At 41.7% G+C, this 27754-nt stretch overlaps 1 protein-coding gene and 1 long non-coding RNA gene across 3 annotated transcripts in view; one reads left to right on the top strand and one right to left on the bottom strand.

Moving 5' to 3' along the window:
- Positions 1-1267, bottom strand: part of MTNR1A (melatonin receptor 1A) — a 55868-nt gene extending 54601 nt beyond the window's left edge. Inside the window, exon 1 of one of the 2 annotated variants that reach the window (XR_010472233.1) lies at positions 697-1267. Coding sequence is in view for 1 of the 2 variants with exons in the window: in XM_065061107.1 (XP_064917179.1) it covers positions 697-889 (193 nt within the window). In the remaining variant the exon portion in view is untranslated. The remainder of the gene's footprint in view (positions 1-696) is intronic. The other variant, XM_065061107.1, reaches the window with a different exon arrangement.
- Positions 1268-1569: 302 nt separating this feature from the next.
- The window catches only part of LOC110357256 (uncharacterized), a 31818-nt gene continuing 5633 nt past the window's right edge, over positions 1570-27754 (top strand). The window contains exons 1-2 of the long non-coding RNA XR_002410811.2: positions 1570-1877; positions 4929-5033. This is a non-coding gene — a long non-coding RNA (uncharacterized LOC110357256). The remainder of the gene's footprint in view (positions 1878-4928; positions 5034-27754) is intronic.

Raw genomic sequence — 27754 nt, 5'->3', positions numbered from 1 at the left:
CAATAATCCATGAATTAAGAGGGATTTACTCAGACACTCACAGAACCTATCCTGTCAAAATTAGAGATTTATTTTTTAAGAATGTGCCAGATCTGTTTTCTGTCAGATGTTTCCCATTCCCCAAAGACCTAGATAGCAAGTAGGAGGTGAACAAAAAAAATGAAATTACTATCTTGTGGTGGTCGTTTTGTTGTTGTTTTGTTTTTTCTTTCCCTGAATACTGCAATGTCTATAACTTAATATTTACTTGATTTGAAGCTCCAATCATAGTATTCGTTGCTGGAGGCATTTCTGTAACTCAAAGAAAATCGATCAGAATAGCATCCAGCATGCACAGACACACACCGTATGCTGCAACAGCATCCCCAGCACCATGTTTAAATTTTATTCTTAAGTAAGGCTTACTTGTCGGTTTTGCTAGGTGGGAACTATGGAGAGCTAAAAATAGCACCACGATTTGGCGGCGGGTGCTAAAAATACCCTCACCCGCTCCATCACCGACTCGGTACGAAAAACGAAGCCCTTGGCACCTGTCACAGCCTGTAACCGCTCGCAGGGACGAACGCTAAGAGCGCCCAGCCCTGGAGTTCCACACCCGGGCAAAGTTTTACCGACAGAAGAGGACACAGCGCTGCGCCCCGCAGCCGCGGCTCCCCACCCCAGGCGGCCCCCCCGGACCCTCCCGCCGCCCCTTACCCGCGTTCCGCAGCTTCTTGTTGCGGTATACGGAGAGGATAACCAAGAGGTTGCCCAGTAAGTCCACCACGATGGTGAAGATGAGGATGGCGGCCAAGGTGGAGGTCACCCAGGGCGGGCGGCGCGAGGCTCCCTCGGCCGGCGGGTCCCGCGGGAGGACGGTGCTGTTCAACTCGCTCTCGTTCACTCGCATCCTGCCGCCGCTGCAGCCACCACTTCCCAAGTCAGAGCCAGATGCCGGAGTACCGGGCGGGCCCGCCAGCGTCGCCTCCCGTGGGGGCAGGTCGGGGCGGGGGGCCCGGCCGCAGCCGTCCTCTGCCGCGGAGCTGCCCACCCTAAGGCGGAGCGCGTCTGGCGGGAGCGGGCGCTCCTCCCATGGCCACCGCTCCGGCTCGGAAGTTTCCCCGAAGTGTGCATGTGCCGCGGCGGGACACTTTTATAGCCTCCCCCGCGCCGCCCGCCCCGCCCGCCGCCGCCGCCGCCGCCACCGCTGCCGCCAGGTGACAGCGACCCACCCCCGCGCCGGCACGTGCGCGGCCGGGGGTTCCAGCTGCCGCGCGGCGCTGGCGGCGGCAGCGCCACAGCGCCCCCCCGCGGCGCCCGCCCCGCTCGGCGGCCCCATTCACGCCCGCGCGCCGCTTCCCCCATTCATGCTCCCGGCCGCCCATTCACGGCGGAGGCGAGTGAGGTTTCCACGGGTATTGCTGTCTGCGGTTATATGGTTTGCGGCGTTCGGGGCTATTTTTAGCTTTCCTGGTTAACGCCGTCTCTTAATTAGGTGCGAGCTGAACTCGCCTCCCCTCCTCCCGCGTCTTTATTTAACATCGCACTCGCACAGTAACGTGAGCGCGGCGAGAAACCCCCCAGCGGATCGGTGCTGCTATAAAAAGCTCCTCGCGGAGCCGCGCTCGCGGGGGGCGGGCGTCTGAGGACCCGCGTCCCCGGAGCGCCACGTGCCGCCGCTGCACGGGGGTGGCGGGTGGGGGAGAGACAGGGCCACTTCAGCCCCCCCTTCCTCCTCCACCACCTCGGCAGCGCGGGTGAGCCACACACCGCAGCGGCTGAGCCTGGTGGGGTCTGGCTCCGCCGCTCCCCAAAAGCAGCGCGGAGAGAACAGGGAGCCATCGCACAGCCGTGAGGAGGCACCGGCTGAGCGAATGGGGTACCCCCCTCACCCTCTCGTACGTGTTTCGGTAAAAAAAAAAAAAAAAAAAAAAGTACTTTCTTCTTGCTTGAATGGTATAAAGCAGTTCAAAATATCTGAGCAAACTGGGCGTAGGAATTACTCTCTCATTCAGGAAAGCCGGCTGCGAGCGCGAATGGCCATTCAGACTGCACTCCGCTAAGCACAGGGCTGTGAGCGGCGCTGGCGGCCACGGGTGACCCCCGCGCACCGCAATCCCGCCCGAACTCGTATTGGGGTACTGTGACCTGGGGTACCCGAAACCTCGGAGGCGGGGGGGTGTCCGCAGCGGGAGAGCGGGGCTCCCCCTCGGGCGGTGCAGGTGCTGCGGGGCTCAGGGGGCGGCTCTGCGCGGGAGACGCTCCAGCCGGTGTCACCAAGTGACACCGCAACCCCCGCTAAACCGCCCAGCGGTTACGGCGTAACCCTTGTAATGGCAATCCAGGGTGATGAATACTTAAAGCCATTGTTAGGAGCGGTTAAAAACAGTTATGGCCAACGGTGGTTCCACCGGCCGCGTTACGTAATGATGGCGGGTGTGACAAGAAAACCGGCGGCCGTTGGCAGCGCGGCCGCGTCCGGCCCTTGCTGCGGGGACCTCGGCCAAAGTGGCTGCTTGTACCCCGAGGCGCTACCGACGGCGTCGCTTTCCGCCCAGGACAACCCTCTTCGGGCCCGCCTGGTGCTGCCGGTCGCCGCCGCCTCTAGCGCTGTCGCGTAGAGGCGCAGAGAGGCAGAGCGGCGGTGCGCCCCCCGGCCAGCCCCGCAGCCCCAGCCCGCGTGGTTGGGCTGGACTGGGCTGTAAAGGCGGTGGGTGTCAGCGAAACCCCGAGTTCCCGATGCACCCAGAGTTTTCTTGCACCACCGCGGGCAGCAGAGCACGGAGCACGGCGGCTCAGCCTCACGCTGGTGCATTTTTTTTTCTGTGGGGGCGCGTTGATTGTTTTGACTTAGAAAATACTCAGTATTCTAGCAGCGCGTTTCCCTTCCCCTCCCCCCGCCCGCCCAATAAACAGCAGACCTGTGGAGATACGTCGGCACTAAAAAGCAGTCCCTCCAACTGCTTCCCTAAGGAGAGCAAAGCCCATCCCTGGAGATGGAGAGCAGCAGCCCGCACACGAGGGGAGCTTGCAGTAGGGCCACAGCCCCCGGGAAGAGGAGGGTGGTGGTTAGCACACCCTGTGTGTGTGTCCCCTTCCCCCGCCCCCTTGGAGGTGATCTTGCACGGAGACAAAAGCGAGTGTGTGTGCCCTTGTAGGTGTGTTACAAATAGGTTATCAAGCTGTGGAAGAAGATTAAAATTAGAGAAAGCCAGTATGAGGGGGCCATCAAGGGCAGGCACACGTGGAGACAGGCAGAACTGGCTGGTCCTCAGCAGACCTCATCGAGGTTTCACTGGACAGGGAGGGGCTGCCCAAAGAGAGTTGTGAAGTTTCACAAGGTCAGATATTTTTAACCAGAAGGTAGAGTGTTGCAATGAGGATCAGCCCAGGATTTTGCTTCAAAGAAATGGAGTCTGGTCCATGAGGGGACTGCTCTCATTTGTCTCATTGCTGAGATGTTCAGCCACATCTTTGTGATTTAGCCCCACAGGGGAATGGAAACATCACTCAGTTCCACTTCAGTCTTGTGACAAGAGAGTACACTGGGCACAAAAGCTGCTTGTGCTGGTACGATTAATGCTTAGGTGAGGGAATGATTCCAGAAAAAGGAACTGGAGAGGTCCTGTCAGAAAACCCTCTAAGAGCCAAGGGTGACCGAAGCACCAACAAGGACCAAGATACATCTGGAAGCCTTGTGCTATTACTCTGTGTGCTGACCTTGCTTTCTGGAGAGTGGGAACTGAGCTACATGGGTCAGGCTCCAGCCAGAACTACCTTCTTATTCTCCCTGGGCTGTCCTCTCACCTTGACTGAGATACCCGATGCTAGAAAACATGCTGCTCTTTAAGGTTTTACAGATCTTTGCTGACATTTGGAGAGTTAGAGACTTCAAGATGGCACCAAAATAAGCAGGCTGTGCAAACTGCAGAGGAGCAGCTCTGAAAACATCAGCCTAGTTCACACTGATCAGCATTTAGAGTCAGCCAGACAGTCTTAGAGGCAGTTTGTCTGGTACTGTCTGTTACATCCTCTGGGGCTGGTCTCTCCTCACATTTTCTACACTCTTTTCCTACATACACATTTTTAAAGAATAAGTAAGTGAAGTTAAATTATGCTTTACATGAAGGCAGTGTGGAAGTGAACAAAGCACAAACAAGAGCAGGCGAATCACAAGGGCCAGTCACACCCTATTATAATAATTTAAATCAGGATTGACTTCACTGTAATGAGTGAAGTTAGCAGAGATCCAAAACAGCCTTTGGTAAATTTACTTTCTTACATGAGTAAACACAGAACTTGGTTGTTCTGTCTTAGAAGAGCCCTCATTTAGCTTTGCTTGAGTTATGTTTTGTGTGCTTGTTGCCAGTCCCATCTCTAGTCTTGTTCCTGGATGACCTTGGACTTGATTTTGGTCCTGTCTCCTGTTGAGCCTACCTGGGCTCTCTGGATGGGTGTTAGGCCTGACTCATCTCATTGCCCTGTCTAGGGCTATTCATTGAGCCTGTTGTCAGCATCTGGCACTGCCTTCTGCTCTCACATCCTGTGAGATTCTGCTCTGGTTGGTGAGGGCACTGCCTGTGCTGTGGTTTCCCTTGGCTCCTAGCTTGCCTTCCCTTGTGGAGAAGGTCTTACTGCTACCCAGCAAGGGACACCAGCTGAGTCGGGGGAGGTCATGGTTCCACACCGTCCATCTGAAAAGATAGGTGGAAATGTAGAAAGCATTAAAAGAAATTAGCAATTCATCTGATTCTCTGAGTAAGAGAATGGAGGTAAGAGAATGGCAGATGGGACTGGAATATGTGGTGGTCAGTAACAGGACAAAGTTCACACTCAGAGTGTGATGGTATGGGTGCCTGCTAAAGAATGGAGTGGGGGAGCAAAAGGTGTAACACTGTCTCCATCTGCAGAAGTCTTAACCAGGGTACTGCATGTTTTTCTTCCATCAGAGGGAACCGCCGGGGAGGCTGATGACAGATAGCATACCTGGGGAGCGGCTGACTTGGACACAAGTGTGGGAGGAAGGCCTTGGAGAGCTGTTCTGGGACAAGAAAGTAGGTACACTGTGGTGCCTGTGGCAGTGAAGCAGCAGCTTCTGATATCCTTTATGTTCTGGTGCCTTTTTCTTCTGCAGAGAAGCCCAGGAGCTACATTAAATAAATAAATGCACACTCTTTTCCACTTAATCCCAACAGGCATTCCAGTAGTGAAATGTAGAAGCTATCTTAGAGTTGAGGGGGAAAGGGATGAGGTAAATGAAGTGGCAGTGTGTTTCTGTGGCAGGCAGTAGCATGGGGAGTAGGAACAGCTGCTCATTTGAATGCTGAGCATTAAGTTATGTGGGTGCAGATTCTGTCTGGTGTTTTTTTAATAATAAAGCTTATTATTTTGAGACCTTCAGAATTCGCCCATTATCCTGAAGGACAGTTGTGATGCTGATGGTTTTTGGGAACTCTAGGAAAAAAAGAAACTCATAGGTCCTCTGCATGGTGGTGCTCTGAGCTGCTTTCACTCTTAGGTTTGCCAGCCTCTTGGGGTGCTCTCTCATAGCACTGACACAGTCCTTTAGTTCTCCCCACAAACTTGCTTTGACAGCTGATGTTCAGTACATGCTCTTGCTGTTAGGCCTATGGGTGACCACGTGGGACAATTCCACTTTCTCAACCATAAAACTGGTGTGGCAATAAGTACGTTGTATCTCATCCCATGGCGGGAGTTAGCTGCTCTTCATTATGTTAGACCATTGGTTATGATGCTGAAGTACAAATGAACTTGGTTGTTGTTCCGTCTGTCTTTTAGAGGAATGATTTAGAGTGCTGAAATTTCATCATCTTTTATTTTGTGACCTCTTTCCCTGCTGCATCTCTGTGACAAGTCTTTTATTTCAATGTTGTTTGTGTTTGGTTTTGGGTTTGGGTTTTTTTTTGTGTGTTTTTTGTTTGTTTGTTTCCCACAATGCCTGGCATCATCTACCTACATGTTGTAAGTCTTGAAATAATTGCATCCTGTCTATGAGTACCTTTTTTGGGCAGATGATGTAAAAGATTGATGGAAAATGCACCAGCTCTTTAGTTCTTCATTCAACACTGCCTTAGTGCATGCTTTTTACTTTCAGAGAGAGCTGTTATAGCAGTTCTTGTGCAGCACAGGCTGCTTCTGGCTTCAGGTTTCTAAGGTGAGATGCCATTCACCACATGGCTAGGACAGGGACAAATGCTCCTTAGAAATGGAACTATGTGCTAAGACTCTTCTCTGTATTAATACTCTCTTCTGTTGCAGCATGAAACCGCCTGAAAAGGAGACAATGGTAACTTCTCACTGTGGAACAGTATATTATCTTATTGTTAAAGCATTCTCCAGGATGATTAGAAAATTATCTTTGAAACTTTGCAAGCAGAAAAGAGAATTATTCTTGGCTCATCTGTGGTTTAGGGTAGGAATGTGCAATGTTGCATATTGTAGCTGTTTTAAGCATACCTCTTAATTTTAATTTTAAAGATTAATGCAGAGCTAACTTTGAACTAGGGGACATGTGAGTGGTTAAGGTTCAGGGCTATAAATCTTGATTAGAAACTGACACTTTCTGAAGTCTGTAGTCTGATACCAAAATTGCTGATACAAGTGAGTTAATACTCAACTTTATCACCAGTGGCTCCTATGCTGTATTAAATCAGTGATAGGTCACACTAAGGGGCCTAACTTGTTCCATGTAAGTATAGAGTGAAGTCACTTACCTCAGACTGTGCCTCTACTACTTGACCTGTTCCCTTGCCCTGTCCATTTCTGTGTCCCGTGATTCTTCAGGATATTGGACCCTGACAACTGCTTCTGAGGGCTGATTGATGTAGATTGTTGCAGTGTCTTAGCAGCCCAGTGAGTAACAAGCAAAGCTACTAGATGTATTACTGCATACTTGCGCACTGAGGTGACAGAACTATTGTTTGTGACTGCTTTCTGCTTCCTCCAAGTCTGCATTTTAAATGTTGAGAACAGGGATTCCATGGCACTAGCATTTTATGGTATCATGACAATGTTTCACTCTGCTACCCTGCCTTCTAGGCACAATTCCAGACACTGCCTGACTGTTGTAGTTTAACCCGGCAGGCTGCTAAACACCACACACAGCCATTCACTCACTCCACCCCCCTACTGGGATCGGGGAAAGAACTGGAAAAAAAGAGTTAAATCCTGTGGGTTACGACAGAGACAGTTTAATAGGACAGAAAGGGAAATAATAATTATAATAATAATAATAATAAATAATATATAAAACAAGTGATGCACATTGCAGTTGCTCACCACTCATCAGCCAATACTCAGCTAGTTCCTGTGTAGTGGTTCCTCTGTCCAGCTTCCCCCAAAATATATACTGAGCATGACATCAAATGATATCGAATATCTCTTTGGCCAGTTTGGGTCAACTACACTGGCTGTGCCCCCTCCTACCTACTTGTACACATGCCACAGTGCGAGAAGCTGTAAAGTCCTTGACTTCTTAGCAACAGCTAAAATGTCAGTGTGTTATCAACATTATTCTCATACTATATCCAAAACTCAGCACTATACCGGCTACTAGAAAAATATTAACTCTATCCAAGCCAAAACTAGGATATTGGTATATACTATTTACTTAACTAAAAAAATTTAAATACTCCTACAATTAAAGTTCTGCCAAAAGCCAGAATATACCTGCACATTCAGATTGTCAGCTGATATGATTTTCTTGTAAGGCTGTTGCCTGTTTATATATGCCATTACAGTGCTTTGTTATTTAACAAACTCTGAAGTTCATCTTTCTTCCAGTCCACCCATTTCTCTAGTGCTCCTACTATGCTGAGCAAATGCAGGCTGTTTACTTAATACTTAAATTTGTTTTTTTCTATGCAGGAGGCATACTTCCTGTGACAATGAGGGAAATAGCATATTCCTTTAACAGAGCATGAAAAATGGTTTAAACAGAAATTAAATTCTCTTTCTGGTTGTATATTTTTTATACTCACCTTTGAATATTTTGCTGTCAAGGGTTTATTTTTTTTTTATTTTTTGGCAGCAATTTTAACATCTTTCAGTAGTCCCTTGTATTTTCTTCCATGACTGTTTTCTCGGGCTGAGTGAATGTTTTCTTTGGCTTTCCTTTTGTTTAAATATGGGGAAGGGAAGGGATGTGTTTTGAATTGACATCACTGAATTGGAAAGGGATTACAAAAAAATTGACTGCACTAAAGCTTAATGTATTAAAATCCAGCCAGTACCATTCTTACTAAGTGTAGAAAGGCAGAAAAATACATGCAAGCTCAAAGAATGTGTAAATAAAGTTAACATGGAAATGGTTGAAATGAATGGGAAAATTGAGATTGGTATTCTTTGGTATGAAGCTAGATGAGAATGAGCCTGGATGGGGTAGGGCAGGGTGCTGAGCGTGGAGGAATGGAAGAGGTTAAAATGTCTGTAATGGAAAAACATATGATTCTTGTGTCATCACTACATTAGTTTTAGGCTGATAATACTCTACTGAAATCAGTGGAATATAATTTGACTGAAACAGCGATGACACAATTCCGTGATGTAATGCTATGGAGCACTTGGCAATGAGCCCTTTAACAAATGTGGAAACATGTGCAATTAAAATCGATGCAAAACCACAAAGATTTAATCTGATTTGAAGTTAGCAGAGGCTGTACCAAGTATTGAGTGCTTTTGATAATATAGGACCCCACAAGGGTGACATAAGCAGTGACATAGCTGCTTTTAAACTTTATTCGGCAAATATAGGCTGAGGCATTTTCTTCATTTAGAGTATTATCAGTAAAGCAAGGAAGAGCTCTTCAAACAGTCTCCTCTGTCTGCAGTGTTTCCAAAAGCCTTTTCAGACTTGAGCCTACAAATAACAACTTTTTGCCTTGGAGCTTTTTTGTTTGTTTCTGTTTACCCCCCCCCCCCCGCCATACCCTAATTCCTCCCCCCTCCCCGACCCCCCCAGTAAACCCACAGCAGATGTAGTTTGTAGATGAGAATAAGGCTCATGACATGGTTTACCTTTTTCCCTTCGTCTATGAAAATGACAAAATTTCCACTAAATCATCCAGGTGATACACCACTGTGAGTAGTTCCTGATGACAGAATGTGTATGATGAAATGGAGACTAGAAAGGCCAAATAAGTAATTTTGTTTGAGCTGGTAGCTGTGTGCTACTGAATGTTTACTCAGCTTCTCTTTATATTAACTTTTCTTACTGCCTTCAACAGCTTATTCCACATTTTATCTAATTTACTTTTATTTCCTACTCTTTGTGTTTCACTAGTAAACAAAAAATGGATTTAATAACAATTTCTGCCATAACCTGTTGATTCCCTCCTCACTATGACCCACTGGACTTCATCTTTATTAGTATTAGTAAATCTTCTGGTCATTAAGAGTCATATGTCGATATAAAACCTAGCTAAAAAATAAACAAGGTCAGCAAAGGTTTCTCAATCTTCTCAGGGATCTCAAAGTCAACAAATGTGATGTTTTCCTACACTAAAAAAGTTACACATCAGAGGTCTTTTAGAAAGGGTTCAGCACATTTAGTATTGTTCAATAATAAAAAAGCACTTTTCTTTTTCAATCGAATGTAGTACTCTTCCACAAGACAAATAGCAGCTCTGAGAAATGTTTCCTATATGTGGAAAAGATGCAATGCACCCAGGGGATAGGAATGCTGTCTCTGTTACTGTTGTACCTTGAACAGGTCAGGTCAATGGTGTAATTCTGCCTTCACAGCAAGAGCTTGATGTCTTTTCTGAAAATGTGAATCAGGACAACCAGTTTGATAATAGCTATATTGAGGGAGTTAATATTATTCTGAATATGTAAGAAGACATGGTCTCATTTCCTCTGTGTGTGTTTGTGTGTGTCTGTGTGTGCGTGCATATGTGTTCAGAAAAAGGCTGGAGTGGTGACAACAAGCCATGAGAACTCACTGAAGTCAGTGGTGAGCACTACATCACTGTCACACTTGGCCCAGCCTGCTCCAGGTAACGTGAACTGCATCTTGTGAATCCTCACGCATCCTGTTCAGGGTTGATTGTATTCATTGGATCCGCTGGCTTATGCATCCTCATGGCAAGATATGTGTGTGGGTGTTTGCTTATCTAACAGGTAACATCTTGCAGCTTTATTTAGTATTTCTGTTATCTTCCTCCACACGTCCCCATCCTCTTGCTGAGAAATCCAGCTTGTTTGTCCAACTTTGCCCCAATCTTTGTGCTTACCCACAAAAATTCTCTTCAGTTTTGAGCCAGTCTCACCCTGCGATGTAATTTCTATGCCTGCAGTTTTTCATTTCACTTCCATCCTTAAATCCTCAGCTGTGGGACGATAAGACAGAGGTATTTATTAACTTGTGATCTCAAGTTCTTCAGAGAATGCTGTTTCATGGTAACTACTCCCCTCTTCCAACAAACAACCTCTAAGGTCTGCACAGAAAAGATCAAGAAAAAGGAGATGACAGTTAAACAGAAAAAAAGAAATCTGGTGATTAATCAGTCAGTAAACACAATTTGCAGTACACGCGGTCACGAAGGGGATACCATTTAAATGCATTGGCTTAGAAATTTGACATCATTAATCCATTATTAATCTGTGAAAAAAATATTTCTGGTTTCACCGAAACTGTTTTGCATTCTAAAACAAAAAGAAAAAAGTGAAAATATGCAAATCAAAACTGCCTGCAAAGGCAACATGCATGGTGATGAAAGACTGTTGAAAGAAATCTGAAAATCCTTCCCCCATGAGAATTATGATAGTTACCATAATGGTTATTTATTCTCACTAGTTTATATACGTATGTATATATATATAAAGGAAAGAAAAAAAGAAAAAAGAAACAAAAAAAGAACCCAGTTAGCCTCTAATAGTGAAAATGCTAGAGACTATTCACATGAGTATCATTACTTATAGGCACAAGGCTTCTAGGCTAAACTCTTATAAACATTTAGATTAAAATCTCACATAATCCTTGTGCAATTAACTTTACAATCCACTTTTTTTTTTTTTTCCTTTTTTTTTTTTTATTTTATTTTTGTCTCAGTCAAGTGTTCAGGACGTGAATAATAAGTTTGGTCTCTGAAACTATAATTCTGAAGTTTGCACTACTGTGCTCTTGTTAAAGGACTCACTACACTTTGCTTGCTCTAACGTACTCTAAACACGAACTGTTGGGATTTGGTTAACTTTAAGACAATCTTCTTGATTTTCTTTGTAACGCCATTCTGTTTTGTAGGTTTTCACTTGAGTTTTCACTTCACATTTTTTTACATTCAGAAAGATACATTTTTCTTTCTAGATCAATAGCAAGAGAGAGATAATTATATTTGAAAGTTATTATAACCAGAAAAAAAAGGAAGTGACAAATCCAGAAATATATTCTCTCTTATCTCTGAAATACTCCATTAAACAACTGGAGGTACTGTAAGAGAATGCTTACTGAACTGAATGAAACCGGAATCATTCTGTTTTCTTGAAGTATTTAGTGCCCAAAGGATCAAGTTTTACACGGGTAACATGAAATAATAGGTAATTGTTTTCAGTTTTCCCAATAACAATTACTACAAATGAGTATTAAAATTAATTTCAGTTAAGGTTTTTGAGTAACATAGCCTCAGTTTCTTTGGAGGATGAATCCTGGTTTGATAGCGTTTTAAGAAAGAATGACTACAGGCCAATGCAATATGAATAATTCACAACTGGCATGTAAATTTTGCAGGATCATAGTAAATTCTGGCTATGTGCTATGCCATTGAGGAAAATAAACAGACTTCTTATGGGAAGGACTAAGAAATAAAATTATTTCAGGTACAGATACACACTTAGAAATATTTAAAAAGAAAAGTCATACTACAGTTAGAATTTAAAAAAAATATATCAGAAGCAAAAGGATAGGATAAGTAGAGAACGTTTTGCCCATGTGGATGATCCAGATGCAAGAGAGATGCATTAGATGGAAATTATTTTAGAAACAGAGGCCCATTTAACAGGCATATGAGAAGTCCCTTGTCATCGCCTGTGAAGTCACAGCTGCACCTCCAAGTAAAACCAATATAGTAACAATTCAGAGAAAACAATTCCATCAAAGTTGGGATTTTTTTTTTCCCCAGCAACTAATCTGTGCATAAAGCACCTTATTTTCCACCAGAAAAGTTATTTTTTTGTAATGGAGAATAGGCTTAGGAGAAACGCTAAGAAATTATCTGATGTATTCCATTATTCTGTGTTGGAGTTAACCAAATTAATTCCTGACTTATTTTCTAACTTTTTGTTCTATCCAGGCATGGATGCCTCATAATACCCACAGGACACTGATTACAATTTTCAGTTGTCACTATAGCGGTGAAGATTTTCGTAAGATTTTCTTTACCTTTTTTTTTTTTTTTTTTGTAATTTAAATGCAGGCACTATCCAGACATAGTATTGAAAAAAATCAAGCTGTTACATAAGTAGTGAAACTAACTGTTTTCCACAGAACTGTTTTACTTTCCTGTAAACTCTTTCTATATTCCTTCTCTTCCCAATGATACTCCAGACGGGTGAGAAGCACTGGAGCTGTGGCTAATTGGAAGCTATGTATATAAGTTTAGGAAAATCAGGTACATTACAGTGAGTTGTGTGCCTCTAGTTCTGCTGATGTCTTTCTAGCTTTTGTGTTGCTTAAAACTCATAGAAAGTGCCTTTTTAGTTGAAACTCGTAAATTAGGTAAGGGAGGTAATGTTTGAGAGAGGTATAATGCACAATTGCATAAACCTTGTTTTGTAAGGAAATAAAGCTTAAAACTACCTGGAAGATCAGCTTTTTAATTACAGCATCATATTGAGATACAGAAAGCCCCTTAGCTCAGGTCTTGTTTTAGCCTAAGATACTCTCCATTGCCCAGGACAAGCCGTTTAGTGTCTGTATACTTTAGTTCTCCATCTGTAAAATGGATATAATTATACATTCTCTCTTACATTTCTAAATCTTATCTATTTTAACTGTCAGCTTATTAGGACAGGCACAATCTCTTATTGAATATTTGTTTTGTACTTAAACTGGAATTCTATCTGACCAGATCCTCTAGGCAATACTTAAATATAACTAGCTACTAATGTGTTTTTGACTGTGGCACAAACAAGGTCAAATCAGGACCTTCAGATGAGATTTTTGGCCATTCTTTTATCTTATTTACAAAATCTCAAAACCAAACCAATGACAAAGAGCCCCTCTGCCCCCTCTCAAAAAAGCTAAAACTGAACCAAACCAATAACAGCCCACAATGAACCTTTGATTCAGTAAAAGTTCAGCCTCAGTAATGACCAGTAAAAATTTCAGACTTTTACCTGTACTTGGTGAAAAGTAAGAAAACTTTACTTTTGCATCTATATCATGTGAAGGCACTTCTTCCCTTCACTGAGTCCTGACAAACTTACTCATTATGGAGAAAGGCCATGCTTTTGCTGAAGACATGAAGCATGAATTTAAAAAAAATCAGATAAAAAACCAAAACCAACCAAAACAAACTAGCAATTAAGCTGATGAAGGACCTTGGAGTACAAGTCGTAAAGGAGCAGCTGAGGGATCTGGGGCTGTTTAGCCTGGAGAAAAGGAGGCTGAGGGAGACCTTATTGCTGTCTACAGCTACCTGAAAGGAGGCTGTAGCAAGGTGGCTGTTGGTCTCTTTTCTCAAGTTACAAGCAATAGGATGAGAGGAAATAGGCTCAAGTTGTGCCAGGGGAGGTTTAGATTGGATATTAGGAAAAATTTTTTCACCGAAGAAGAAGTCAGGCATTGGAAGAGGCTGCCCAAGGAAGTAGTTGAGCTACCATCCCTTGAGGTGTGTAAAAGACATGTAGATTAGGTGCTTAGGGACATGGTTTAGTGGTGGACTTGGCAGTGTTAGATTAATAGTTGGACTTGATCTTAAAGGTCTTTTCCAACCTAAATGATTCTATGATTCTATGAAAATAAAGAGAAACTACTTGTTTAGATGGTGAGAGGAGTGGTCTTAGTTTACAAGAACAGTCATAAGCGATTGCAACTGGCACTAGTGGAAACTCAGTTGCCTTGTGTATTTTCCTCTCTCATCTCTGTTTGGTCTCAAGAGTTTTTGCATAATTTCCTAAGGTTGTGGGGGGGTTGTCTTGTTGTTGTTGGGTTTTTTGTTTGTTTTGGTTTTGTTTTGTTTTATTTTAATGCTACTCTTATATATTGTGCACCTCTCTGGCAGTAAAAGATTGACTTACTTGATTTTGGATTACTGATGAAGAATGAGCGAAGACAAAATAAGAAAAAAAAGTGTGTCTGGAAAATTAAATTAGAGTCAGACTTTAAAATGTGCTGAGAATAGCTCACCAGCAAACAAAGGTGTGTGCAGATGCTATAGGCCTTGTTTAGGTTTATTTTTCAAAAGGGTGGGCAATCGCTTTCCACATTCACTTTTTGGCTAAAGATAACGGACTTGATTCCTGAATTTGTATTGCTGCCACCTTGTCTAATGTCAGAACTGATATGTAAGGCTATATGAACAGTCTTCATCACTGACATGTTTTGATCCTCCTCAGTATTCTTAGAGGGGCAAACAAATCCAATACCTTCAAATTATTTAACATTATGATGGCAGGAATGAAACCTGTGGTACAGTTATGATATAATAATGTCAAGGGAAAGTCCTGCACTTTGATCTTAAGTAAGCAGACAGTTGTCAGCAAATTTGTCTGGTTTTCTAATACCCAGAAAATGAATCAATCCCATAGAAGCCAAACTTCTATAGCACATTTCTGGTTGAGTTCAATTTGGCAAATGAATCCATATCTTCTGTTTTCTGTCCTAGAAGAATTTGCTACAGATGCAGAATCTTAGAGAGCCCTTAGGAGCTCCAGTCAAAGTGATAGCAAGGATCTGTAAATAAGTATCTTTTCTCTAGTGGTCTTCACTTTCCTCCAAAAATGTCAGTTTTGTAGAGGCTTTTGATTATATTTTTCTTCTACTGGCACTATTTTCTAATGTTTGTTCTGCTTCTGGTACCATGTGTTAAAAGAGAGTGAGTCTGACAGATATTTTCTCCACTGATTGATCAATATCACTAACATGATTACCCAGCAACCACTTTGAACTGGTTGATGCCAAATCAGCTTAAAGCTTCCCATCTTCAAAAGCCTGTCATTCTTTCTATCCCATTTTGTTAATGTGTTTTACAACCAGCCTGTTAGCTGAAGTTAAGGAGACCCACCTGCTTTGTTCATAAGGGTAAATTAGTCACAGCTGGGTTTTGTATGTGTGTGCAGGCTCCTAACATCTATGAAGCCACCAAACAAAGAAATGTATTGTATCCTGATTTCTTGTGTAGTCACAGGTGTGTTAGCAGCTTTGTTAGGTTATGTTCAATTGTAATGTATCTCTTTTTAGCTGGTGGGGCTAATCAAAGGCTTATTGTATTCAATATTTGTAATTTTTTTAAGGAAGCTGATATGACTGGGAGGCTCAAGATTGCTATGGTAGTTTGTATAGAGAACAAATCCTGGATGGAATATTTTATCAGTTCTTTGTTATCAATTTCACTGTCTCAATTTTTACCGTCTGTGACTTCAGCTATGAAAAACTCTGCAGCAATAATCTAAATACAAACATGCAGAGATTGCACTCACAAGTTTCCTGTCCTTTTTGAAGTTATACGTCACCCAGCAATTTTTAGTACCGTCAACTTCAATTATGTTGATTATGTGTACAGTTACTTTGTTGACATGACTGATTAATTTCAGCAGCAATTTGCTATGAGGTCTGCTGGAGGTATGTTGTTTTCTAAAGTTGAAATTTTCTGCCTTAGATAAGGTCTGTACAACTTTTTACATAACTTTGATCTCTTTTTTTCATATCTAAAGATAGTAAACCACCACTTGAAGTTTTCATATACTTTTTCTGTGGTCTGGGACACTGGGTAAATGCTGTGGCTATTATATTGTGGACCATGTGCATGGACTTTATGAAGCTTACCTGAATTAGCACTGCAGTTCATGTTGAAATCAGCTTGAGAAGCTCATTTTCTTAGGATTTCATAGCAGAATTTAGCTATATCAGTGTGATTTCTTAGACAGGTGCACACATCCTTTGGATTTGTTTTTTTAATAAATTTGCAATTTTATTGATGAAAAAGGATGACCAACATTTGACTCTGCTTCCTGTCATATCTTGTTATTATTGAATATGTGAGGAGCTGATCTGTAGCACTACATTGTAAGAACTAAATTGTAGTGTTTGGAAGTTGTATTTATTATTTGTGCAAGAGATTAGGAAACCATGAAGCTGTTAGTGTTATTGTTATATATTTTTGAATAATATAGCATCAAACAAAAGATACAAATACATAATAGCACTTCAGTGGTGTTAAACACTGAAGCTTATTCTAAACTCCAGTAGCTGTGACATCATATAAACATATAATCCCTTAAAAAGACTTATTTACCTTATGTTTACTCCATCAGAGTTATTTGGTAAGTGTTCACTATTCAGTGCTTTATATGAAATAGATTAATGCTTTTCATCCTGCTAATGGACCAAAGCGATGTTCAAACAAACAAAAAACCACCTCCTTTTATCAGCATTTTGTAATAAATTCAGCTGACACAGTGAGAAAATAATGGAGGTGGAAAATGGCTTGCCCTTTTGTCTTTGATTGTAACTCAAAGTTGCAACTGTTGCATGTAAGTGGTAGAGTTAATTTGTCTGTAGAGAGTTTCTTCTGTATATCTAGTGACAGAGCAATTTACTGTGGTCTGAATCCACTCAAAATAATCTTTGGTGAACAACTATCTGGCTTTTAAAGAAGTCAAACATAATATTACTTAAAATGTTTTAATTGAGACAACTGAATTTGCAGCTACTTCATTATGACTAAAGAACTCTTGCGATTTTATGTGAGAAGTCTTCTGAAAGCAAATCCCGAAGTTCTGCACTCTTCAAATGATGTGGAATGATTTGAGCAAAATTTGCTTAGTATTATTGGTTTCTTTTGGTCAACTAGATTACCTTTTTTGATGACATATCTTGAGGAAATTGCTTAAAATACAGAAGGTAAAAAGGTGCTTGCTGGATAAAGCAAAACTAAATAAAACAAATGTTACAAAGCTTGCCAGTATGAGGTCTGGGGATTTGTGTGTTGTGGTTTGTGTGGTGTGTGGGTTTTTTTGTTGGTTGTTGTTGTTGACACTAGTTTCACAGGATCGTAGAATACCAGGTTAGAAGAGATCATAAGGATCATCTTGTCCAACCTTTCTTGGAAAAGCATAATTTAGACAAGATGGCCCAGTACCCTGTCCAGCTAAATCTTGAAAGTGCCTAATGTTGGGGAATTCACCACATCCCTGGGGGGATCATTCCAATGGCTGATTGTTCTCATTGTGAGAAGTTTCCCTGTTATATCTGATCAGAATCTCTCCATGAGTTACTTAAACCCATTAACCCTCCTCTTTTCCACGTGACTCCTTGTAAAAATGGAGTCTCCATCTTCTTTGTAGCCACCCTTTAAATACTGGGACATGGTGATGAGGTCTTCCCTAAGCCTCTTTTCTCAAGGCTGAACAAGCCCATTCTCAGCCTTTCCTCTTGTGGCAGGTTCCCAATCCTCTGGTCATCTCTGTGGTCCTTCTCCGGACCCTTTCCAGCCTGTCCACATCTGTTTTGCATAGTGAGGACCAAAACTAAACACAGTATTCCTGGTGTGGCCTGACAAGCACTGAGTAGAGCAGGATAATGACTTCTTTGTCTCTGCTGGCGATGGTCTTGTTGATGCAGCCCAGTATCCTCTTGGTTTGCTTTGCTTTGCTGCAGCACACTGGTCACTCATGTTGAGCTCCTTGTCCACCAGGCCCCCCACATTCCTTTTCTGCTCCTGAGTCAGGTAGATCCCAGCTTGTGCACTCCTGGATTAAGTTTTCCCAGATGCAAGACCTTACACTTGCCCTTGTTGAACTTCAGAAGATTCTTGGTAGCTCAGTTTAAAATATTTCATGATATTTCCATGCATATTTGTATATAATCTCTATGAACTTCTTTCACTGCTATTAACCAGGCCTTCTGTTTTTGTCTGGAAGGTTTCAGGTGCTGTGTTTTTTGATTGTTGGTTGGTTGGTTGGTTTTGTTTGGGGTTTTTTTGTAGTTTGTTTTTTTTTTTCTTGTTTTGTTCATTTGGTTTTGTTTTTTTGTGTGTTGGGATTTTTTGTTGTTTTTTGTTGTTGTTTGTTGTTGTTTGTTTTGTTTTTGTTTGTTTGTTTTGTGCGTGGTTTTTGGTGTTTTGTTTGTTTGGGGGGTTTTTGTTTGGTTTGTGGTGGTTTTTTTGTTTGTTGTTGTAGTAGTTTGTTTCTTTTTTTTTTTTTTTTTTTTTTTTCCATGAGAAACTGGATTGAGAGGTTGACCTACCATACACAAATATATCTGTCATTGTGTCTGATGTAGATTCATTACTTATAGAGAACCTGGTCTCCTAGTATACAAGTTGAGTTATTTTTTTGTACTCCCTGCTTTGATTCTTTTTAGAATTGGTCATGCAGGCTCTGGTCTCAGTGGTATTACCTGGGATCAGCATGCAATTTATGATGAGTTTTGTTTGACTGCCACAAAGTATCCCACAGAAGAAAATAAACAAAAACTATAATCTGTTATAATTACCTGTAACAGTCAGTGTAGAGAGAAGACCCACAGTTTGTAAAGAGATGCTCTTTTTAACTTATTGGTTGACCCACTGAAGCAAGTTATTACCGGTTGAAGGTACCAAGTTTTTCCGTGTACATTCTTGCTAAGATACAACATTCACTGAGTTAGAGGCTGAGATTTTTCTATTATTTATTAATATACCTCAATTTGATATAGCTCTGTGGCATCTAACTAAAACAACATCAGGCTTAGATCACTATGAATTTGTCTTACACACTGTTAATGTCTTTTTGTCAGTGTTCCTAATGCCTCCAGAATCACTCAGGAAGTTTACTATGTAGCACGGAGCTACCTTGGTGTAGGGACTGCCAGATCTTGTGATATTAGGAATTTTTAAGTAGGAAAACAAAGAAACAGTGGAAATAAAGTTGTAATTTGAATAAGTCACTCAAAATACTTGGCACAGTTATGGATACCCGTATTTAGTTGATGCATGCCTTTTGTATGATTACGGGTGCATTGAGAGTAAGAGAAAATTAAGTGCAGTTGCTGTTGCAGTGTTAATTCTTATTTGAGTGGGTTTTGTAAATTACAATGTGATTTGTTCAAATGAGAAATCCTTTCCAAATTTTGCTTCACCTTTCCAGTAATTACTGGTATCATTTTCACATGTGGCTCTCCCATTGTCATGCTTTACTTACATGCAGAGAAAACTGTGGGCAGTAGTGAAAGAAAGGACAACATTTTTTCTTATTTAAATATTCTTGAATCTGAAAGCCTGGGGTAGGTACAGTCTGTCTTTCTAATCTAGTGAAGTCTGCACACAAAATACCAAAAAATCTAACAGAATTGATCACTACATCACAGAACTGGGGCTAACACGTGGGTGGCTCTTAAGGGAGAAAGCAGTGACTTTTTTTCTCCACTACCTCCTTCCCCATATTCCTTTTGCAGCAGATGCAATCACTAAATGTAAGGTGTGCTCCACTGTGCAGTGCAGAAAAAGCAAATGGAAAACTGCAGAGAGGACAAAATTGCTGTGTCTTCCTCATACACATACCCATTATTGATGAGTCCAGAAAGCATCTGTGCCTTATTTTCCTCTGTGCATAAGAGACAACCTAGATTTAGATGACTGCCTAGGGATGTCGTGAGCATGTTTTCCGGGTATCGTTAGGCATATTCTAATGCTTGTTGGTGAAATTTTGCACTTGGAAAAAAAAGTCAGTTTTTCTCATTGAGTCACCAGCTGTTTAATGTCTTTTCTCTGCGTGACTTTGTTCACATTAACCTGCATTTGAATGACTATGTTGGGTGTATGTGTGTCATTGCCTTTAATGAGCATGCATTGTGCGCTTTAGTTGCACTATTTGCTTATTTCAGAGAGAAGTTGGAGGAAGCAACCCAGAAAATACATTGTCACTGAAGTGCAAGGTGAAGTTCAGTGTAGCGGAATCCAAACGTATAATGAAGTGATAATATGTATTTTCAGTTTGTTGGGGGAAAAAAAAAAAAAAAAGGAATACATAACATACTGTCTGCAATGGGTAATACAGAAGGCTGGGGTGGGGGGGAAAGAGGTTTCTATTGTTTTCTGTATGTTTATTTTCTGCAAATTCCACCCTGAATTAAAGCAAAAAGAATGCAGCGTGCAACCATGTTTTGGACATGTACGTAGACTATCAAGCAGAAGAGAACCCCAGGGTTATGCAGAGCAGTGTATGGAGCCTGGTGTTTGTTTGAAACCTGGGCCAGAGGAGTTATTGTGGGAAAGGAGGTAAGAAGGGGAGAGATTGTGCAGGCTGAGCTTCCTACTCCATGCACTAGAAATGGATTAAACAATATGGGGAGTAGTTTTTCAAAGCTGTCTGTCTTGAAGGACATTTCATCCCACTGTGCATATGCTATCTTGTTTTCTGCCGCTGACTTCTGAGTGTATTCTTCTGTTCTTCCTACTATCCATACTCTGTTTTCTGGGGTTTTACCGACTTTTTTTTTTTTTCCTATCTTCATCTGCTTATTGTCATTGATGGTAATTCAATTTGGTTTGTAAAGACTGATACATTTTCTTTTCCTTTTTTTCTTAAATACATCACCTTATTTCAGGATTTACCCATTTCTCTACAGCTCTTTGCTTCCAAAACTGGAACTGTTCACCCTTACTTTCCTTTCCCTCCGAGTTTGAAAATATTGCTACGGAGATGCTTTTCAAGGGCGACTCTCTTTATTTTTTTTTTTTTTTTTTTTTTCTTTTCCTGTACAATCCTCAATGGGCTACCATGGCTTCAGAACTATCCCTTTGGAGATCCAGCAACACAAATGCACAGTATCTTTTTGACTGTGAAATTGGAGGTGAGAAGTGAGTACAGTATACCAAGTGTGATGTAGTATATAGAGAATAGTAAATGAGACTTGAAAACACATTTTGGATATTAGACTCTCAATCTTATTATGGGAAAAAAGGGAACACTGTATATATGTGGAAACAAGAATTTGTTGCTCTCCTGATGAAAATCTTAGCAATCTAGTCAAAATATGACAAGGATATTATTAATGCAGTAATAACAGTATTGCCAGAATAATGGTGAAGTCATACTATGTTAAATTAGAGGTATAATTAATATTAACTCTTATGCTAGAAAACTTATTAATATCAGCCCCTTTTCTCTGGTGGCATGTTCAGCCTTTCAATGACCCGCTGCGTCCTACAGTTGATGGCAACAGTAAATCTGAAGTAAAGGGGTTTTGGATGTCAAAGCAAATTATCTTTGTCTCAAGTTCATTCTCTTGAGGAAAAGTTTGACAGGGGATACAAGAAGTTACTTCCTTTTGAGCCTTGGAGTCTGCTGGGGCTGTCAGGCCTTTCACACATGGGATATTCCTGGTGCTCAAACCGAAACAGGTCAGGCAGCAGTCACTGACCACTGCACAGCTGCTAAACCAAGCTATAAACAGCTCAGGCTGAGGCAGAGACAATCCTGAGACCCTGCACTGTGTAAAGCCTGGTGCCTTCTCCTGGTAATAGGGAAAATTGTGTTTATGGGGCTGCACAGGAGAGTTGTGGGGTTGCCTGGGGGCTCTCTGAGACCCTGAACTTCACAACCATCTCCTTGCTGTGGTAGATGGCTCAAAGCATACACTGAAGCAAAATTTAGTGTCCCCACTCTAGGTAAGGACATCCAAGTTGTGTCAAGTTTTCATGACCAGTGCATGTTTTGCTCTTAAAAGACAAGTGAATTCTTGGGTGAAAGCAGAAAAGCTGTTTTTCCAGTTGCTTTTTCCTTTGTGCTTGTGGAGAAGGTCTGCTCCTGTGGAAAACCCAGCTGCCTGAGCCTGGCAGTTTTGCTTGAGTCTTTTCCTTTCCCTGTACAGAGTTGATGGACAGGAGAAGTAGCCCCAGTAAGTGCTCTTTTTAAGATCCTTTCTGTTTGTCTGGAGTCTGTTTGGAATGGCAGACTGAAAAACCTGGAAAAGCTTTTTTTCACATGTGCCCTGTCTGTTTATCATATGTCATCTTTTCCCATTTAAAATCACTTTGACATATAGTAATTTTCGTTTGAGAGACAAATACTCTTTTTTAAATGAGTATGGAAAAGCTAGTGCTCAATAACTGAATAAAATCTTCTTTGTCACTGTCTAGACAAGATGCAGCTCCTTCTTCCTTTTCTCTTTTACTCATTTCTGATTACTGCAGCATCTCCAGACTTGCCAACTGTGGTGTATGTTCCTGCTGTGTCTGAATGAGCTCTACATACCTGTGTAAAGCTGTGCTCAATGAAAGCAGGAGCACACACACACACAAAGATTTAGGTGACTGGACTTTAAGGTGACTTTTCTGTGGAAACTGCTGCTGGGACAACCTACTCTAGAGGTAGGAGAGGCAGATCTGCCTGCAGAACTGTGCAGTTCCTGTCATGCTGCAAGGGGGAGGATCTGCTTGGGTGGAAGAGGTTTTGGAGACTCTGGCACAGGTCTATTGGGAGTTCAATTGTAGTGATGTCAGTATTGCGAGGGAAGTAGTGCAGTGAGGTAGAAGAGGAGGAATGAGCCCTGGATAGGTGTTATGTCCTCTTTGATCTTTCTGCCTTTTCTGTCATATTATTATCTACACCTATCCTATTGCTTTTGCTAATAGCAAATGAAGTAATGATACAGTTAATAGTTAATCTTCTGTGTGGAGGTTCATTGCTTTAACAGCAATAAAACATTCTTGTTACTAGTGTGAGAGCCTTGTTACAGCTCTTCCTCAATAAGCTAGTTATATCCTAATTTAGACTAGAATGAAGGATTTATCAAATGGAGTTTAGAGGCATATGCCTGTGGGAGGCATCCAGGTTATTTGTCTAGCATGCCCTAATATCTTGCTGTAGTTAAGTTTCCGCATTACTGGAGCTTCATGTCACAGGACAGAGATCTATTAGCTTGCAAAGAGAGTTCAGGTGAAGTCAGATTTGATTGTGGTGAAGCAACCGATGATGTGATGATGTGCTCAAGGAGGAAGCGGATATCTTCTTCCACAGTTGAAGAATGTGACAGACCTCTCACCAGTTACAAGTTAGAATGAGGAAGGAGCACTTGAAATTAAGTAGCTGTAGAGTGGAGAAGAGAATGCATCTTTTCTGATCAGATACCAACAAAAGGTAGGAATACACTTCAAAAATCTGTGGGTTACAGGACAATAACAATGCCTCATTAGTTTAGAGAGTGCCACAATGATAAGTAAAAATGAGACTTCATGTTTTTGCCCTTTAGATATCCTGGTTCTTTTAACCCTTTCTATCCCTCTGCAGTTTAAGTAGCAAACTGGCTTGGGAAATGGAGTACTTTTATGGGTTGTTGTTGGTTTGTTGGTTTTTGTTTTTTGTTGTTTTTTTTTTTGTCTATTGACTTGACTTCTTAGTGGATTGTCACTTATTACTGTAACCTTTCCTCCACTTTCATTTTTGTATTTGCTTTTCAAGGTAATTTTCTCCCTAAATATGTATTCTCTGTGCACCCTTAAGGCTACTATTACATTACAGTCAACAGATATCCTTCATGATGGTATAGAGTATTAGCAATTATAGCAAAGAGCCAATGAAGCCCTCAGATGCCTTTGATCCTCTCACTGAGCAATGCAGCCTGTTTAAAAACCAAAATGGACAAAGAAGTCATTACACATAAAAGAAATGGCATCCTACACAAAAATATACTTATGGGAAGGAAAACAAAACAAACCAGAAATATTTCATGTAATATGTCTTCTAAATGAAGCTACCACTTCAGAGAACATACTGTACAAATACTATGTTGTTTACAACTGTTAGATTGCTATTTCAGGAAAACTGTTCTGCATTTGGTGTCATGTGGAACGGTACAACATATCTGGTGTGAAAGAAAATGTGTTGTTAAAACCAATGAACTGTATGTTTTAGAAGCTGAATCAGTCACAAGAGACTTGATGTTAAGATTTCTGGAGTTTATTTGCTAGCTGACAGAACTGGAAAATGGTGAACTTTCAACCTGATTCTAAAAGCCAGTAAATATGGTGATGAGTGAACAAGGACAAAGGTGAATAGTTTAAGAAAGGGAACTTCATGTGTACGTTGAAAAATAATGTTATTGTTGACCTGAATTCGTATGAAGTGCATGTACAAAGATAACTTCTTTAACAAGATAGGTAAGCCTAACAAGAGGATTTACCTTGTGGGGCAAGGATTATTCTTCAAGGACATGGTGGTGGTGTTTATTGTTTTGTGAGGACTGCAAATACACAGTGTTGAGAAGGAGGTGTTCAACCTGGAGATTAGCCAGGGTGGGAATTCCAACTGTGGGATCATGGTTGAAGGAAGCACACAGAGGCTTTAGGTAAGCTGCAGCACATGTGTTTGGAAGGGAGTTCATCTGCCCCATTCTGACATCAACTTCTGTCTGTTTAGATGACTTCTAAACAGAGGACTGCACATTCAGCTTACTGGTGCTTCTGAGCTGCTCGTGCACATCTCCCTTTTTAAACCTTGAGAACAGAATACACAAAACCCCGAAATCCTGTTTGCCTTTTTGTTTTTCCCACCCCGTCTATGTTGACATGTGAACTTTCTTAGATCCCTGCTGGAAACTTACTACTACCATAATGCTTTGCATTAAATGCTGCATGTTGGTATGAAGCTGTTAATAAGAGTGGTTGTCCTCAGTGCCCTGGGCTGCACCTGAGAGCAGGGTTGGATTAAGCCTACCAGACATAGATGTGGGGCAGAAGGTTTGTTTGGGGAGGTAACTCCTCCAGCACAGGTGAGCTGCAAAAGGGCTTCTTGTCTTGCTGGTGTTGTAAGTGGGAATCCTGCAAGGAACTGAACTGCTTTGGGGGCTGACTTGAGGAAAGGAGGTGAGCCTACAGCTACGTGGCAGCATTTGACCCTAGCCTGACCAAGGGGTAAAATTTCTGTATTTTCTAATTCAGTTTTCTGGAAAGGAGGTAGAGAAGGAGGGGTGTGTGTGTAAGCATGATGAAGGAATGGGTATCAGTACGGGTCTTGTTGTGACTTGCTTCTGTCACTCTTATTACTGTCCTGGAGAAGATAAGTCAGTACTGCTTAATGAAGCAGAATCTGGACTGACTACTGTTGCTTCTAACGTGCAATTCCAATCAGTTTGTGAAGCTTTCAGGACTGTGTGTGGTGATTTTTATGACAAGAATATTCACTTGCTTTCCTGTTTAAATCCTTGTTACCTCAGAGGAATAGAGTGTCCACTGTTTCATCCTTCTTGATGCCTTGTTCTCTTGATTCTCTAAAATGGGTGAAGGGACTCCTCTCTGCAGGTGCACCAACATTTAATTGGCATGTGAACAGCAACTTGCACTGAAGTTCAAACAGAACAATGTTCCACAATTTACCTCTCTTGAATAGTGTGTTCTTTAAATGATACCTGTTTCTCCTACATAAGCAATGCTGAGCACAATCAGACACGTAGACAGAAAGGCTCGTTGCAACTCTATTGATTTCCCTCCTGAGAGGCAGATAGCTGGGCAAGTTCCTGAACTGGTAGTGAAAACAGAATAGAAGAGATATCTTTGAACTGATACTTGAAGCACAAGGAACCAGTCTGGTAGTGTGATCACAGGTTGAAGGAGAAATTGCAGTCACTGTGAAATCCATTTATGTTTTAATTCTAGCTAGGAATAAATACTTCTTAGATGCTTCAGAGAATATTCACAAATCAGTTTCAGATTGCAGTTCCCTTACTCTCATGCTGCTTTGGTAGTATAAATAACCATAAAGGTAGTATTGCTCTCGGTCTGTCAGCCCAGATACGTGCAGTGCTGTATGATGAGCCATCAGCTGTGCAGCCTGATGTCATTGTACAATCTGAAACACAGCGGTCCCTTGGGTGTCTTGCATCTGTCCAGTGTCATTCAGTATCAGATCCAGTGTCTTGGCTATTACTGCAGCTCTCACGCCCATTACTTTTAAGTCTTTGTGTTTGTTTTCCCTGGGGAAGTTTTCCTTGCTAATTTGTATACCAGGCACCCATGACAATCTCGCTGCATAACATCAAGTTTCACTAATTCAGGCTGGCATGCCATCTGCACTAGCTGAAGGTCAGCTCAAGTTTTACTTGTAATTCTGTATCTTCTTAATAAGCAGCATAGGAGTGGTACACTGAGCCTTGTTCCCTGATAATAGCAGCAGTAATCCAAATTCTGTGCCAAACTCCCCCCCATCTCTCACCTAGAATAAAAATTATGTGTCTTGTAGCTCAGGAGCTGCTACTGCATTTCTGGACGCTCCGTTTCATTGCTTTGATCTCATGAATTTTGCTTGAAAATGCATACAGTGCTTTGCAAACCCTCTTGTCTTGCTTTGAACAGTTAACAGCAGCCCCTTGTGATTACAAGAAGAGCTTTTGGCATTCAGGGTTTCAATATAAGCCAGACTGGTTAAACAGGTTCCTGAGCTGCTGCTGAATGGGAAGAAGTATGAGCTCTGGGAGGTGGCTCTGCAAGGTCTACAGCTGGGTTAGGGGCAGCAGCATTAATCAGACTGAACAGCAGAAGGAAAGAAAGAAATAATGATAGAGGGAATCTCAGGAATCAGTCTGGCTGCAATGCCAGGCCACTGGCTTCTCCCCTGCCTGCTGAGCTCCTGCGGGGATGTACTCTGGAAAAGAGCCTAGAGGTAGAGTTAAGAAAGTGAAGCACCTAAATGAGAGACAGAACTGGACTTTAAGAGGGGAGAAATGTGAGCTGAAGTATTATCTAGTCTCATATAGACACATGGTTGGTAAGGAAGCAACTGGCCAGTAGCTGGTTCTGCTTCAGGGAAGTAGCCCCTCTGGGAGTGTGCACAGTAGGTGCCACAATGAGAACTGAACACTTGAAAATTCTCCAAGATTCCTGTTGCGGTTTTTGTTGTTGATTTTACTGGTCCAGTAGTGTACTTGGAAGGAGGGGCACTTTGTAGTGGTGAGGTCTAATTGAAGGAAGACGATGTTGGAGAAATGTTCCATCTGGCAAAGAGTAATAAATACTTCTCCACACACTGTGAGTGTACCTGTGTGTTTTGATCTCTATGAGATGTTTCTGAGGTGCTCAGGAGGAAGCACCAGCAATAGATACTGAAAGAACTGGAATTTGAAAATGTAGGAAGGTCTTTGGGCTTGAGTGCCAGTGTTAAATGGTTGCCAAACATTTTCCGAATTTGTGGTGTTGCATTGCCCATGTGTTGCTGTTGGCTACTGGTTGCAATTTGTTGCACCTTTCCTTTGAATGTGGAGCTGAAATAAAAATATTGGTGGATAAAATCTTGTCAAGTCGTAAGTGTATCTGATGTAATATTTATTATTCATTGAGCAGAATGTATGTTTGGCTTTGTAAATCCTAATGAAAAGACACTTAGTCTGGATTAATTTCTACTGTTCAGTAATCCAAGTTCTTAGAAGGAATATTAGGAGGATGGAAACTCTTATTTTAACCTATGATGTTCCCTGAAAGGGAAAACAACCATAATTTGATTTTATTTTATGCATTCTTAAAGTCCACATGCTTTGAGATGCTGCATTACTCACTTCAGTCTGTAGTTTGACACCTTTACCTGTTTTATTGGCTTTTGTAATGATTTATATTTAAAGTTAGCTGAA

This window comes from Columba livia, chromosome 4 (genome assembly GCF_036013475.1).
Source record: "Columba livia isolate bColLiv1 breed racing homer chromosome 4, bColLiv1.pat.W.v2, whole genome shotgun sequence".
NCBI classification, from domain to species: domain Eukaryota; kingdom Metazoa; phylum Chordata; class Aves; order Columbiformes; family Columbidae; genus Columba; species Columba livia.
The sequence above is the reverse complement of the archived record's forward strand: the minus strand, read 5'-3'. Positions and strand labels throughout refer to the sequence as shown.